The 12574-nt window shown below is 34.2% G+C and overlaps 1 protein-coding gene across 4 annotated transcripts in view; it reads left to right on the plus strand.

The window, feature by feature from the left end:
* The window catches only part of LOC135213176 (UDP-glucose 6-dehydrogenase-like), a 46620-nt gene that overhangs the window by 21752 nt on the left and 12294 nt on the right, over nucleotides 1–12574 (plus strand). For 3 of the 4 annotated variants that reach the window (XM_064247134.1, XM_064247135.1, XM_064247133.1), the window contains 7 exons: nucleotides 26–190; nucleotides 622–819; nucleotides 1339–1486; nucleotides 1797–1923; nucleotides 3212–3383; nucleotides 5037–5192; nucleotides 5802–5958. In XM_064247134.1, the coding sequence (XP_064103204.1) occupies nucleotides 26–190; nucleotides 622–819; nucleotides 1339–1486; nucleotides 1797–1923; nucleotides 3212–3383; nucleotides 5037–5192; nucleotides 5802–5958 (1123 nt within the window). Of the gene's footprint in view, nucleotides 1–25; nucleotides 191–621; nucleotides 820–1338; nucleotides 1487–1796; nucleotides 1924–3211; nucleotides 3384–5036; nucleotides 5193–5801; nucleotides 8194–12574 lie in introns of those variants that run through there. The other variant, XM_064247136.1, reaches the window with a different exon arrangement.

Consider the following 12574-nt stretch of genomic DNA (forward strand, 5'->3'; position numbering starts at 1 on the left):
AATCCATTGTCTTGTTTCAATTCAGGGTCGTGCAGCAGATCTGAAATACGTAGAAGCCTGTGCCCGAAAAATAGCGGAAGTTGCCGAGAACAATAAAATTGTTGTAGAGAAGTCTACTGTTCCTGTGCGAGCTGCAGAATCCATTACTCATATTCTATCTGCCAATAGAAAATTAAATGTTTCATTCCAAGTAAGAAAATTATGTATATTGAGATAACTAGTGTAACTGAATAACATGTATCATGTCTCTCTTGAATAATGTTTGGCTACATAGGCCTACTTCCCATTCTGGTCATTTTCACATGACTCCCATCTAAGTGTATTCAAGGGCATTTATGTCTGTTACTGTTTCACTTCTTTATTATGATGGAAAAAGTCTTCATCTGGTTTTATTTAGGCTAGGTCCTTCACCCTTGCCACCACTAGGTGATTTTCTTGTGCGATATTCAATCGTCAAGTCTTATGTATAGCTATTATTTCTGCCTCTTTATTTTGTTGCCTTTGGGTTAAATATGTCTTGTTTAGTGGGGCCTTGTCCTATGTTACAGTATAATAGGAAGTTTACATTCCATTAATGATTTTACTCTGACTTTGTTGTGTGATTACTTATGTGAATTTCAGGTCTTGTCAAATCCGGAATTTTTGGCCGAAGGTACAGCTGTAGACAACCTCTTGAACCCTGACAGAGTTTTGATTGGTGGGGAAGAGTCACCTGAAGGTGATGCAGCTGTTGCCGAACTTTCGTGGATATATGGTCACTGGGTTGAGGCAGACAAGATCATCACTACCAACACATGGTCATCAGAACTTTCGAAATTGGTATGTATATTTATATACATATAATGGCCCAATTTTGTGGTCAGTGACTTGCCCGGACACTTCAGTCCTTGTAAAAGAAAATGGTAGTTGCCAGCTTGGTTTTTAGTAATCAGAAAAAAAGGCTGCAAATTTATGGGAATGTTTTCCGATAGATTTAGATTAATATACCTTTAAAGTTCAAGGCTGACCTTTGTTTACTGAAGCATAATACATCCATTGATTTTTTTATTTGTTGGCCACAGTCGAAGTGCTAGGATAACTAGCTTTCCTCTTTCTGGGTTTGTAAGAAGAGTTATTTTCAAGTTGAGAGGCCTCTTAATGAATTTTGGTATCAGTACTAATTTCATAGTATTTTGATTTATTTTAATGCTTTTGTTTGTGGTTTTATGAATTTCTGGAACCAAAGCATATTTTGTGATATTGTTTACTATACCCTTTTAACTTGAAAAAGGTTTTTGAACTGGGAACAATCAATGTGAAATTCAGAACTTTTTGTAACTTCTTTTATTTTTTCACCAGGCCTCAAATGCTTTTCTAGCCCAGCGTGTATCCAGCATAAATGCAATATCTGCACTGTGTGAAGCAACTGGAGCTGATGTTAGTGAAGTTGCATCAGCTGTAGGTCGGGATTCCCGAATTGGTTCCAAATTCTTGCAAGCTTCCGTGGGTGAGTCCTTAAATATTTTTTATACAGTAGTATTCATCCTGAAAAAATCCTCACAAGCTTATTTTGTGCACAAGAATACATATTATGTATTTGGAAGTATTTCACTTTCCTGAAATATCACTGAGAGAAGATAGAACATAAGGAATTGAGTCAGTCATCTGATAACCCTTATTTATATTTTGTGGAGAAATGTTATGATTGGCTAGTAAAGGAGATTGATATTCAGTATTAATATGAGATGATCTTGCCTCTAATTTTTATGCTGTATTGTGGAGAGGCCTGTATTATATAAATGAATTTGTTTTTTCAGGCTTTGGTGGTAGCTGTTTCCAGAAGGACCTCTTAAATTTGGTGTACATTGCTGAATGTGTAAATTTACCAGAAGTAGCTAATTACTGGCAGCAAGTTATTGACATGAATGTGTATCAGAGGACTAGGTACTGTATTTAAAATTTATTTATTTTGCCTAATCTATCTATTCACATATGTTATGTTGGTGCTCATAGGCCTTTTCAATATTAGTTGGTATTTTAGAAGCAAGTGAAAGGTCTCAACATTTAATTGATTTGTGGAGATGTTTGCTGGAAGCATAAATATGGGTTTAGTGGAATTCTGGATTAGTATAAAGATTGAACTAAGCTTAGGAGAGGTATTTCAACAACTGTTTAGATTTTGTCCCAGGGGTTACCACTTTTAGTGTGCCTTATATGACACACTAGAGATGATAATACTATAAGGGTTCATTGCAGCAACGTTCAACATTCATCTGCATCAAATTCTCCTCTTTATTTTTACCATCAGGTTAAGCTTCTTTGAAGAGCAAATCCTATGTTCAGGCTATACAAGTGCCGAGAGTTGTGACCCACACTGGTCATTTTAAACTTCTTCAAAATATAATTGAATAGATACATATATATAATTGACATTATACCAATATTTTGACTAAAATGATATAGATGAATATCTAAGAGAAACTAACCCTTAGGTGATGGTATCTATTGCCAGGATACAGTATGTACGTACTTTGATATGTATTTATATAAATAAATAAAATGCCTACTGACTTGTGAGAAATTGGTGGTCTGGCACCTCTTAATCTGAAAAGTTTACAGGATTGTATTTGAAATTACCACCTTTACAGAATTAATTTTTGGCCACCAATAGCACTAATTGTTGCCTGCAAAGGAATACTAATCACCTTGCTTTATTTTTACAAATTTAATTCATGCAATCATATACATAATTGTTTAGTTTTCATGATGGATTTGCTTTTATTTGAACTCTTACAATCCAATAGAATTTATTATTTGGCTAGGCTTAGGAACCAAGGGTGCTGAAAAATCAATAGTAGACTTGTACCAAACTTGACTATTTAGGAAATGTTCAAGATGATGTGTCCTGTAAATCACCATTTTGATTAAGGAAGCCTAATTATTTTGCGAAAGAAGGAGCAGATAGTTAAAAGATACGAGGTGTTCATAGCAAGGTACTCGCACCCAATGGAGTTTTGAGTCTCTTGGAAACTTGCTCGTTTCCATAAAATATACATAGCATTTTATCCAGAGTTGTCACCAAGAACTTTAGCTTGAGAATCTCCCAAATCTTTTCAGGAAAGATTGGCACTTAAAAAGGAAACCATGTTGAAAATAGAAATTGCCATCTTCATTACATAACTTTGGACTTACTTGGAATCCCTACTTGAAATAGAAATGGTTTTAATTACAGGTTTTCAAAGAGGATTGTTGAATGTCTCTTCAACACTGTTACTGATAAGACTTTAGCTGTCTTTGGATTTGCTTTTAAAAAGAACACGGGAGACACAAGAGAAAGTCCAGCTATATATGTATGTTCTCACTTACTGGAGGAAGGTGCACGACTCAATATTTTTGACCCAAAGGTAAATAAGTGGTATATTCATTTAATTCACCAGTGATAAAATGCTTTGATTTAGTCTGTCATCATAGAGATATTTTTTCTATTTATATTATGTGATAGTTCTGAGGGTTCAAGTCAACTTTGAAAATTTGTTATCTAATGCTATACTCTATCGGCTCCTTCATGGCGAAAATGGTAGGGCATGGACGGTGACTGCCACATCAAATATTCCAACTCACGTTTTATGGTATATGAAGGCAGCATAAGTTATACAACACAAATATAATTGGTTGCTGATCAATTTTTGCTAATTATTAAAAGCCCTCGTAATTTTCTATCACTTAACAACAATAAAACAATTTTATTCTTAAACGTGGCAAAAAAAATTTCCAGTGCTGCCAGTTCCTCTCTCAGGTGTTAAGCTGATCTCAGGGCATAAAGATGTCAAACAGCCCGTGCCTCCACAAAGGAAGCTCAGGTGTCTGTCGCCTTACAAACAACATGGAAGGAAGTCCTAGTTCTCGCATTAATCTTCATCCACAGGCTCGCGAAGTCGTTCATATGGTCATTAAGTACTTTCCTAAAGAAAAGGCAAATCATGCAAAGGCATCTTGTACGTTAACGATAAAAACTGATACAAAAGCAAAGAAAACAACAATGAAAAATTCCGAGTAAATGGCAAGGCTGGAACTAAGTCTGTAAAGAAAAGAAGATTTAAGAATTGAAAAAATGTTATGAATACTCTTACTGGAAAGAAACGGAGGACCATATTATGAGTAGATAATAAATTAAATAGCCGCCAATAATCTTATTTGTGTAGCCTATGTACATTTATGCTGCGCTCTCTTATCTGTATACATACACAATGTTTTTTAAATGTCAATAGCGTGCTCTCTCTCTCTCTCTCTCTCTCTCTCTCTCTCTCTCTATCTCTCTCCTCTCTCGTGTGTGTATATAATTATATATATATATTATAAACTATATTATATATATCATATATATATAATATTATATTATATATATATATATATATATTATATATATTATATTTATATATATATATATTATATAATTAATACTATTATATATATATATATATACTAATTGATATAATATATATATATATATATATATATATATATATATATATCTATATATATATATATATCTATATATATATATTATTATATATATATATATATTACACACTACAGTAAATTAACACAAAATAAAGTAAATTAAAAGTGTGGAAGTCCAGTAGCTTGTGATAGTCAGAAGAAAGGTCCAGAAAGAGATTTAATTAGGCTTATATGAAAATCAGAGACCTGGAAGAATGGGAATATATTTGAAGGAGTTTTGAGGCAATAGGGAACACCTTGAAGTATACTGCTCCCAGGAGACATTAACAAACGCCAAGGAGGTTAAACCACCTTGACAGATGCACGGATTAAAAGAGGTAAATGGGAAGGGTAGGCCTTTAAAAGCTCAAAAGAAGTACATTTGGCAACGTAGGGGACAACGCCTAAATCTCCATGAAGGAGCCGATGGGGTATAGTTTTAGTGTATCTTCTGTTTCTATGGGAGATTGTAATAGTATATGCAAATATGAACATATTTTCGTAAGATGTGAATCATTTTCTTCCAGCAGATTTTTACAAGTGGCAATCATTTTCAGGTAGAGCCAAAGCAAATAGAGCAGGATTTGACCTCTGCTGATGTGACGAGTGATCCTGAACGTGTTTTAAGTTTGGTCAATATTTATTCTGACCCTTATGAAGCAGTGAAAGATGCCCATGCTATTGCTGTTCTTACTGAATGGGATGAGTTTAAGGTATGTCATTGGAAATTTTCTTTATATGATAACATGGAATATTGTAGCATTAATTCTTACTGTGTTCGTCTTTGATAACAATTACTATTATTAATATGATAATTATGATGTAATAATAATAATATTGAAGGTTATAGTTGCATCAGCTAAGTTCAGTTTATATAGAGTTTTCTCTGTCTTTCTGATCACTGATTTTTCAGGGCTACTTCACTTTGATTAATAAATGCTTCTACTCTATGTACTTCAATTTAAATACATGTGGTTCAAGTCTGGCATAGTTTGAGTTTTATGTTAACATCATAAGAATTTTCTTTAACATCCTACAAGATAAGCTGAATAACATCTGGCCATGTTAAATGTACAGGAACAACTGCTTCTGTAACGTGATTGTAGTTTAGAAGCAATGTAAAGGTTGTAAATTGTCTCTGAAATCTGTGTAATGGTTTTTACTATGGCAATAACTTTTATTACTTCTCCCTTAAGTTTTGGAGCTCTCTCTCTCTCTCTCTCCCTCTCTCTCTCTCTCTCTCTCTTTCTTGTATGATTTATATATTTTATTTTTTGTTCTACAGAATATGACTTTATTTAAAATTTCTTCAAATATTTCAGACTTACAACTATGAGAAAATGCTTTCGATCATGAAAAAACCAGCGTTTATATTTGATGGCCGCAAGATTCTGGACCACCAGGCTTTGATTAAAATTGGCTTCCACACAGAGACGATTGGAAAGAGATTCTCTCGCAACGCCCTCCAGAGAGCATCTGGTTTGGATCTTTGATTTTTTTAGTCCCTGTCGTCACAGACGACAACTTTTTTGGTTTTGCTGTAAAAGAAGTAACAACAAATTTTTCCACTTGATTTATAGTTTTTGTCGGAGTGTTTTCCTAGTTGCATGATTAGTCAAAAGTTTCCACTTAAAAGACCTATGTTATTTTATCACACTAGTTATAAAACAATTCTTTTATCCCATAGCACCTCCATAATACTAAAGTGGTTTGGCAATTTCTTCTGTGCAAAAAAGGCTTGTTTTTTAACTAACCAGATGATACTTTGAGCATTGCATTATTCTTACTTTTATTTTATCTTTTCGTTTTGTTTATCCTTTGTTTGCAGTACTTTCTTTGTTGATTGTGCTTTGAAATGTCTCTGCTCGCAATTGAACACTGTTAAGAATATTTTGTGTATTGTAGATATTTTGAACGTAGGTCTCTTGGACGAGTTAGTTATAGCTGGACTGTATGAGTAATGCTTTACTCATTTTAATTTACTTTAGTAATCATGAATTATAGGTACCCTTGATTGTGAACCTAGTAAAGTACATATTTTAGCTGTAATTTTTTGTAAAGGCGTGTAAGTGTTTTAGGAGCATGTTTTACTAAACATAAAGGAATGTGATATAGTTATGATATAAAGGGTATCAAGCACTATTCACAATTCATTCAAGAAGCATATCTTGCAAGGTAAGTGCCTTTTTACCTCAGAATACATTGTATTCTGTACTACTTGTATTATGCATTTTTCTGAGCATTATAAAAGAAAGAGTTTTATCCATGTCAAAACTTGAATGGTTTGGAAAGGCTTGGATGTGTTCATACAAATTACACCTAACTCTGACATGCTGCTAGAGGAGAATACCCCGGTCCATGTTTGAAACACTCACTTTTCTTCTCAGTCTCAAGTTTTTATTTGCAGGCTTGAGCCACTGATCTGACCTCTGTTTTGCATCCCTCCTCACCAACACCTCTTCTCCTCCGCATATGATATTGATTCTCTGTAATGCAAAAACTGTTGATCAGTCTTCTTTTAATGCTGTGGAAGCTAATGTCCCAAAGTTTAATAAAGTGCTGCTCACCATTGTTGGAACATTTTGACACTGACAGCAACTGTTTTTTTTTTTTTTTTTTTTTATCTTTCTTTTTTTTTAGATCTATCGATATTTACTTATCAGTATTTATATTTTCTTAACTTCTGATGGCTTTGTTCTCTTTTATGCCATCTGTGAGTCTTCCATTCCATGAAATCATCATCATCATCAGTCCTTGAGTACAAGGTATTTCTTTTCCCAACTACATATTTTACAATTTCTTCTGTTGTTAACTTCATGTAGTTTACAATTATGTTCAAAATGGGCGTATGTTTTTAAGGAACAGTTATAAGGCAGTGGGCCTGCCTAACAAGCTGTCAAGAAAAGGGATAAAGGCAAAACAGAGGAGAGGACATATAAGTAATACTGAATGTGTGCAGGTTGATATATGATTTCTTGAGTAGAAAAGATGAAAGGAAATAGTTATGAAATTAATTTTAGCAATTTTTGTAATTTCTTAACATGAGTTAATATCAACATGATTCTGAAGTATAAAGGTAGTGAAGAGAGAAGGAAATTGCAAAAAAAGATAAACGAGGAGTGAATTAATATTGACACAGACTGAAGTAGCTGTTTTTAGTCCAGGGTGCTGTTTTTAGATTCATGGAAGGTACATAGTCTTTATCATAGAAGAGATATTCCTTTGGACATTACAGTATTTGATTGTTTAAGATTTGAAGAGGTATTCCATTGGACATTGCAGTATTTGATTGTTTACTAAGATTTGAAGAGGTATTCCATTGGACATTACAGTATTTGATTGTTTACTAAGATTTGAAGAGGTATTACATTGGGCATTACAGTATTTGATTGTGTACTAAGATTTTATCAAGTGTTATTTGTATCACGATTGGATGTAAGTGCATGTTTTCAAATTTTGTATATTTATGAGTATCGTTTTGTGAGAGACCTTTAGTAAGGTAAATGTGTATATACTGTATATAGATATAAATCTGAATTTTAATGCATGTAGAACTATTTATTTTCAGCGTTGATGACCTTTGATGTTGTAACGCTAGCTGGTTTACCCAGTTAATTGATATTTCATAAATAAAGTGAAGATTATGTTGCATGTGTAAGTGCTCTTTTCTGTTACTCACTTGTTTTACTGAATTAAAGTTTAATATCTTGAAAAGTGCTTATATTTTAAAGAAGAACATATAATGAAAAACACCAAGTGACTGACTTCCCAAGATCAGTCAGTTAATTGAAATGGTAATGAGTAGCAACCTTATTGATGCAAGTACTGTACTACTGATAGAAAGGAAAAAAAATGTAACCCATTCTCTTACAAGAAATGACTGTGAAGAGGAGTAAGATATGTATGCTTAGATTACAAGAAAGTTTTGAGACTTTTCATAACTTCAGCATGCCTATTAACTTGGAAGTTGAATTCCGGTGGAAAATGACAATTTTTTTTTCTTAATACTGTGCAGTAACTACTATACTTGAAAATGGACACATTTTATTAGGAAGAAGATTTGAGCAGGATATAAAAGAAGTCTTTATTGCAAGAACAGTTTCTATACATCCTTAATTTCCATTGAAAAACTAAAGTGAATGATCCAACATATTCATGAAGAAACTCGTATTTTTCCTAGCCTCTCCCAAGAGAGCAATAGCACAAGGGAATGTTTTATATGTGCTTCAACTGCGTAACTTGAAAACCTCTTGGCAACATGAATTGAATTAAAGAATTGGTGTGAAAGGAAAATTGATTTGAAGTAAAAAAGCAAATATGGAGTAACAAACTAAAATGAAAATTTGTGTGTGTGTAATCCTGGTGATGTTTATAAGATTTAAATGATTGTACTCCCTAACAACACAAGGAAAACTGTAAGTGGTACCTCCCAGCTGAGGTCTATCCTAAACTTATCTTTTTGAAATATTTTTACACATTCTAATTCTTGGAGAGGGGTGTAGTGTGCTTTAAGTGTGAAACCCTATATATCTTAATTTGTTTGTTTTTAGGAATTTTACTGAAATACCCATCATATATTTTGATTTGCACTGCAAGTGCAAATATAGTAGTATCATCAGACTACTGGAAAAGTGGAAAATTATTAATTGAATGCACTAGGTACAGGATTCTTATGTTAATGCTCTAGTATGCTTTTCCCTATTTATGGATCTAGATATTCTGACTCTCGGAAGCATGCTTACCAGATTATTAGCCTTTCTGAGCTTGTTCCTTGTGAATGTATGCTCAGTAAAAATGCATTTGCAACTAATATGAACTAATGAAATTCCAACACTTAGAAAAACCATTCTGTGTGTTGATAAAAGCTGGTACACACTATTAAGTATTGCGAAAGATAAGGCAAGACTGATAGAATTAATTCCCTATTCAGTACTACATGATGGATGGTATAATCTTAGAAGATCTAAATGCAAGAGTGGCATAGCAAAATCCTTGTCAACTGTTCAGCAAGCACTTAACAGAGGACGCATGGTGGAGATAAAGAATCTTGACAAGTCTATACAGCAATTTCATTCCTTTGTAGCATAGAAACCAAGTTTTTAAAAGTACTATATCAAGTTCATGCACTGGCAGTAACCTTCCATAAAGTGACTGAAAATACCTTAACGGTTTTGGGTGGATGGTGACTTGTGTACCCTAAGTTCTGACTATTTACAAGTCATGTAATTTTAGAAGTAGTTGCACAGCATACTATCTTGGAATCAGTGCATGGCTTCCAGGGATTGGCTTGATTATTGGAACAGGATTCCAAGATTGTATATTGTCTTCTTCCCTAGGAAAATTATTGAAAGATGATACTCCTGTAATCCAGTCGTTTATTTTTGGTGTTATTCATAATAGTGTACTGGGTGAATATTTATAAATTCCAGAAGAGTCTTAACTTTCAAGTTTTATATCTGATCACCAAGAAAAGTGTCCATGGTCTTGATAACAGCTGATGTGAAAAATAATGCAAACTTACCTCCAAAAGATCCCAAAAGATTAGAAAATGCTCAAGAACATACATACATACTTTAACTTGAACCCGTATGAAACGAGGAAACTGTTGTCCATTAATTCATACAGTAGCTACTTATACCAGACGTGAAAAATAGTTATGCTCTTTAGCATGAGTGTTTGTGTCAAGGTCACCTTTAACGGAATAAAATATGAAACTCTCCACTCCTCTCAATCCTGTGCATTTTGCCGAATAATAGTGAACTTCACTGTTTCTAGTTGTTGCAAAACATTGAGTTGCTGTTGCTATGCATCTGCCCTCAACGGGTTTTATCTATCAAAAATATTGTTAACTGTTGAGTGAATGACCAAAAATGGCTGTAAAGCAAGGAAAATAACTTTCAGTAAGTTTATTATGCAGGGCAAAACAAAGAACTATTGTGCTTGTCCAAATAGATTGTTTCTGTGGAAACCATTGATTGATAAATTAGTAGTTGCTGGCATCGCAACGACAAGGGTATTGACACCGTCTGTGGAAACTAATTCACGTGCTGGCTTCTCCAATGTAAAAAATCAGAAGGCGCTGAAGATCAAGAGATCATTGTTGTCAAGAGGTTGAAGAAAGTTCAACAATACTATTTTACCTTACATAAAATTTTATACCTATTTCTCAGGATTATTCAATAAATGTATCCATACACTATAGCAATCTTTTGAAACCGCAGTTCAACCTAGAACTCAGGAATGCCACAGCTGTCAAAGGTTTGCCGATACTGTAATGAATCATTAAGTTCAAGATCAGACATAGTCAGCCATTTAGGCCAAGAAGAATCCTAAGTTTCACATGGCTGACAGTCACTCCGTTTCTTCAAAGCTATAGGTCGTTAAAGGCAAGAAACTAGATTGAAAAGAAACGTCAAGTAAAAAACCACAACTATAGAATGGGGCCCATTTTACTAAAGAGACTGAATAATAAAGTTAATTAAAAGCATAAACCATAGGTGGTGCATCTTGGCATTTTCAGTAGCTGAACCAGCAAATATTAGATGTCGTCACATGTTAGTACGTCTACATCCGTGGACACTGAATAAGAATTGCAAACATTCCAGCATCAGAATTTTTTCGGGGCATCCTTGTGAGCAATTGAGAGCTCCATCCATCCATTTGTCATCATTGAAAATTTGAGTGTTCACATATCAATTACAGGAACTAACATATCTGTAATTAATCTACTAATCTTTAATCTAGTTATTAAATAATAATTGATTTTAGGTGGGAAGCAATTCATGAATGTTGTTCTACTTTAATGTTGTTTTTCCACTTAATCAAAATATTTTTACACTGATAAGTAGGAAAAGGTGAAGAGTTCATATTTGAAGCAAATGGTACTGTGATTGGATTGTCACCCATCCAATGATGCTTGGCCTTTAAGGGTGCCAACATGATGGTTCATATTGGTACCTATAGGGCATAAGTGTCTTGAGAGTCAGCAAGTTGATTCTAAAGTGGGTGGTGTTTTGTGAAATACTCTTGGTCCCAGTATATTTGGCTTATAGTATAAGTATGTTTTCAAATGATTTTGGTGATCCCTCCTGGGGGTGGGTACTTGGGAGTCAGTTGCTACTGGTGTCATTAGTGGAGAGTTTACCTTTGAGAAGATGTCTTCTTAAAAGGTTCTAGCATTTAATTTAATGTTTATACTTTAGCCATGAATGATGAATACCCTTTGATTCTCTATCACCCACTGATCTCTAAATACACAAGACTTTTTAATGAGGAGGGAGAGCATAGGTATGGCTCTCTCTCAAAAGCTTGTGAGTACAGATCAGTGGCCAAAATTTTGGTAAACCTGACTAAAAGTATATATCGTAATAAAGTGTTTTGAAAAGAAACATGTTATCATACCATATCAGTGAAGTTCATCCTGAACATGTGCAATGAACTTATAACCTTGAACAGCAGTGGATTGCTTGCTGAACCAATTCGCTCTATTTTTACCTTTGACTTGGAAGCACTTGGTAACTTTTGCTGTGGGAATGCCTGGCACAGGGTTTAAAGTGGTACTTTAGTGCTGCTCTGAATATCCAAATTTTGGGGAAGAATAGTGTAAAGGAATCCTGTTATTCAGCAGGGGCCACAGTGTCTTATCAAAAGTTAAGTACGGTATATCTTAGTTTAATAAGACCACTGAGGTGATTAACAGCTCTCCTAGGGCTGGCCTGAAGGATTAGATATTTTTATGTGGTTAGGATTCAGTGGGTTACCTAGCAACAGGACCTACAGCTCATTGTGGGATCTGATTCCATGTTGGCAGAACGGGGAATCGAACATGGGACTACCAAATCGTTAGGTGAGCACGTAAACCACTCTTCCAACAAGGAATTATCCTTCAGATAAACACTTCTCAGACAAGGTCATATTTCTCATCGCAAATTTCTCAGCATTGCTACACAAGGGATGAAACCTTGTTCCTTCACTGCCTCAAAATCAAGGGACGTTATGTCATCTTATAAGAGGCAACATTTCAGCGAGAATTTTGTTGTCCAAGCAGGGAAAGGTATTGATTTTGTAATTCTTCTTGAGGATAATGTTTTGTTTA

Source organism: Macrobrachium nipponense, chromosome 42 (assembly GCF_015104395.2).
Source record: "Macrobrachium nipponense isolate FS-2020 chromosome 42, ASM1510439v2, whole genome shotgun sequence".
NCBI lineage: Eukaryota > Metazoa > Arthropoda > Malacostraca > Decapoda > Palaemonidae > Macrobrachium > Macrobrachium nipponense.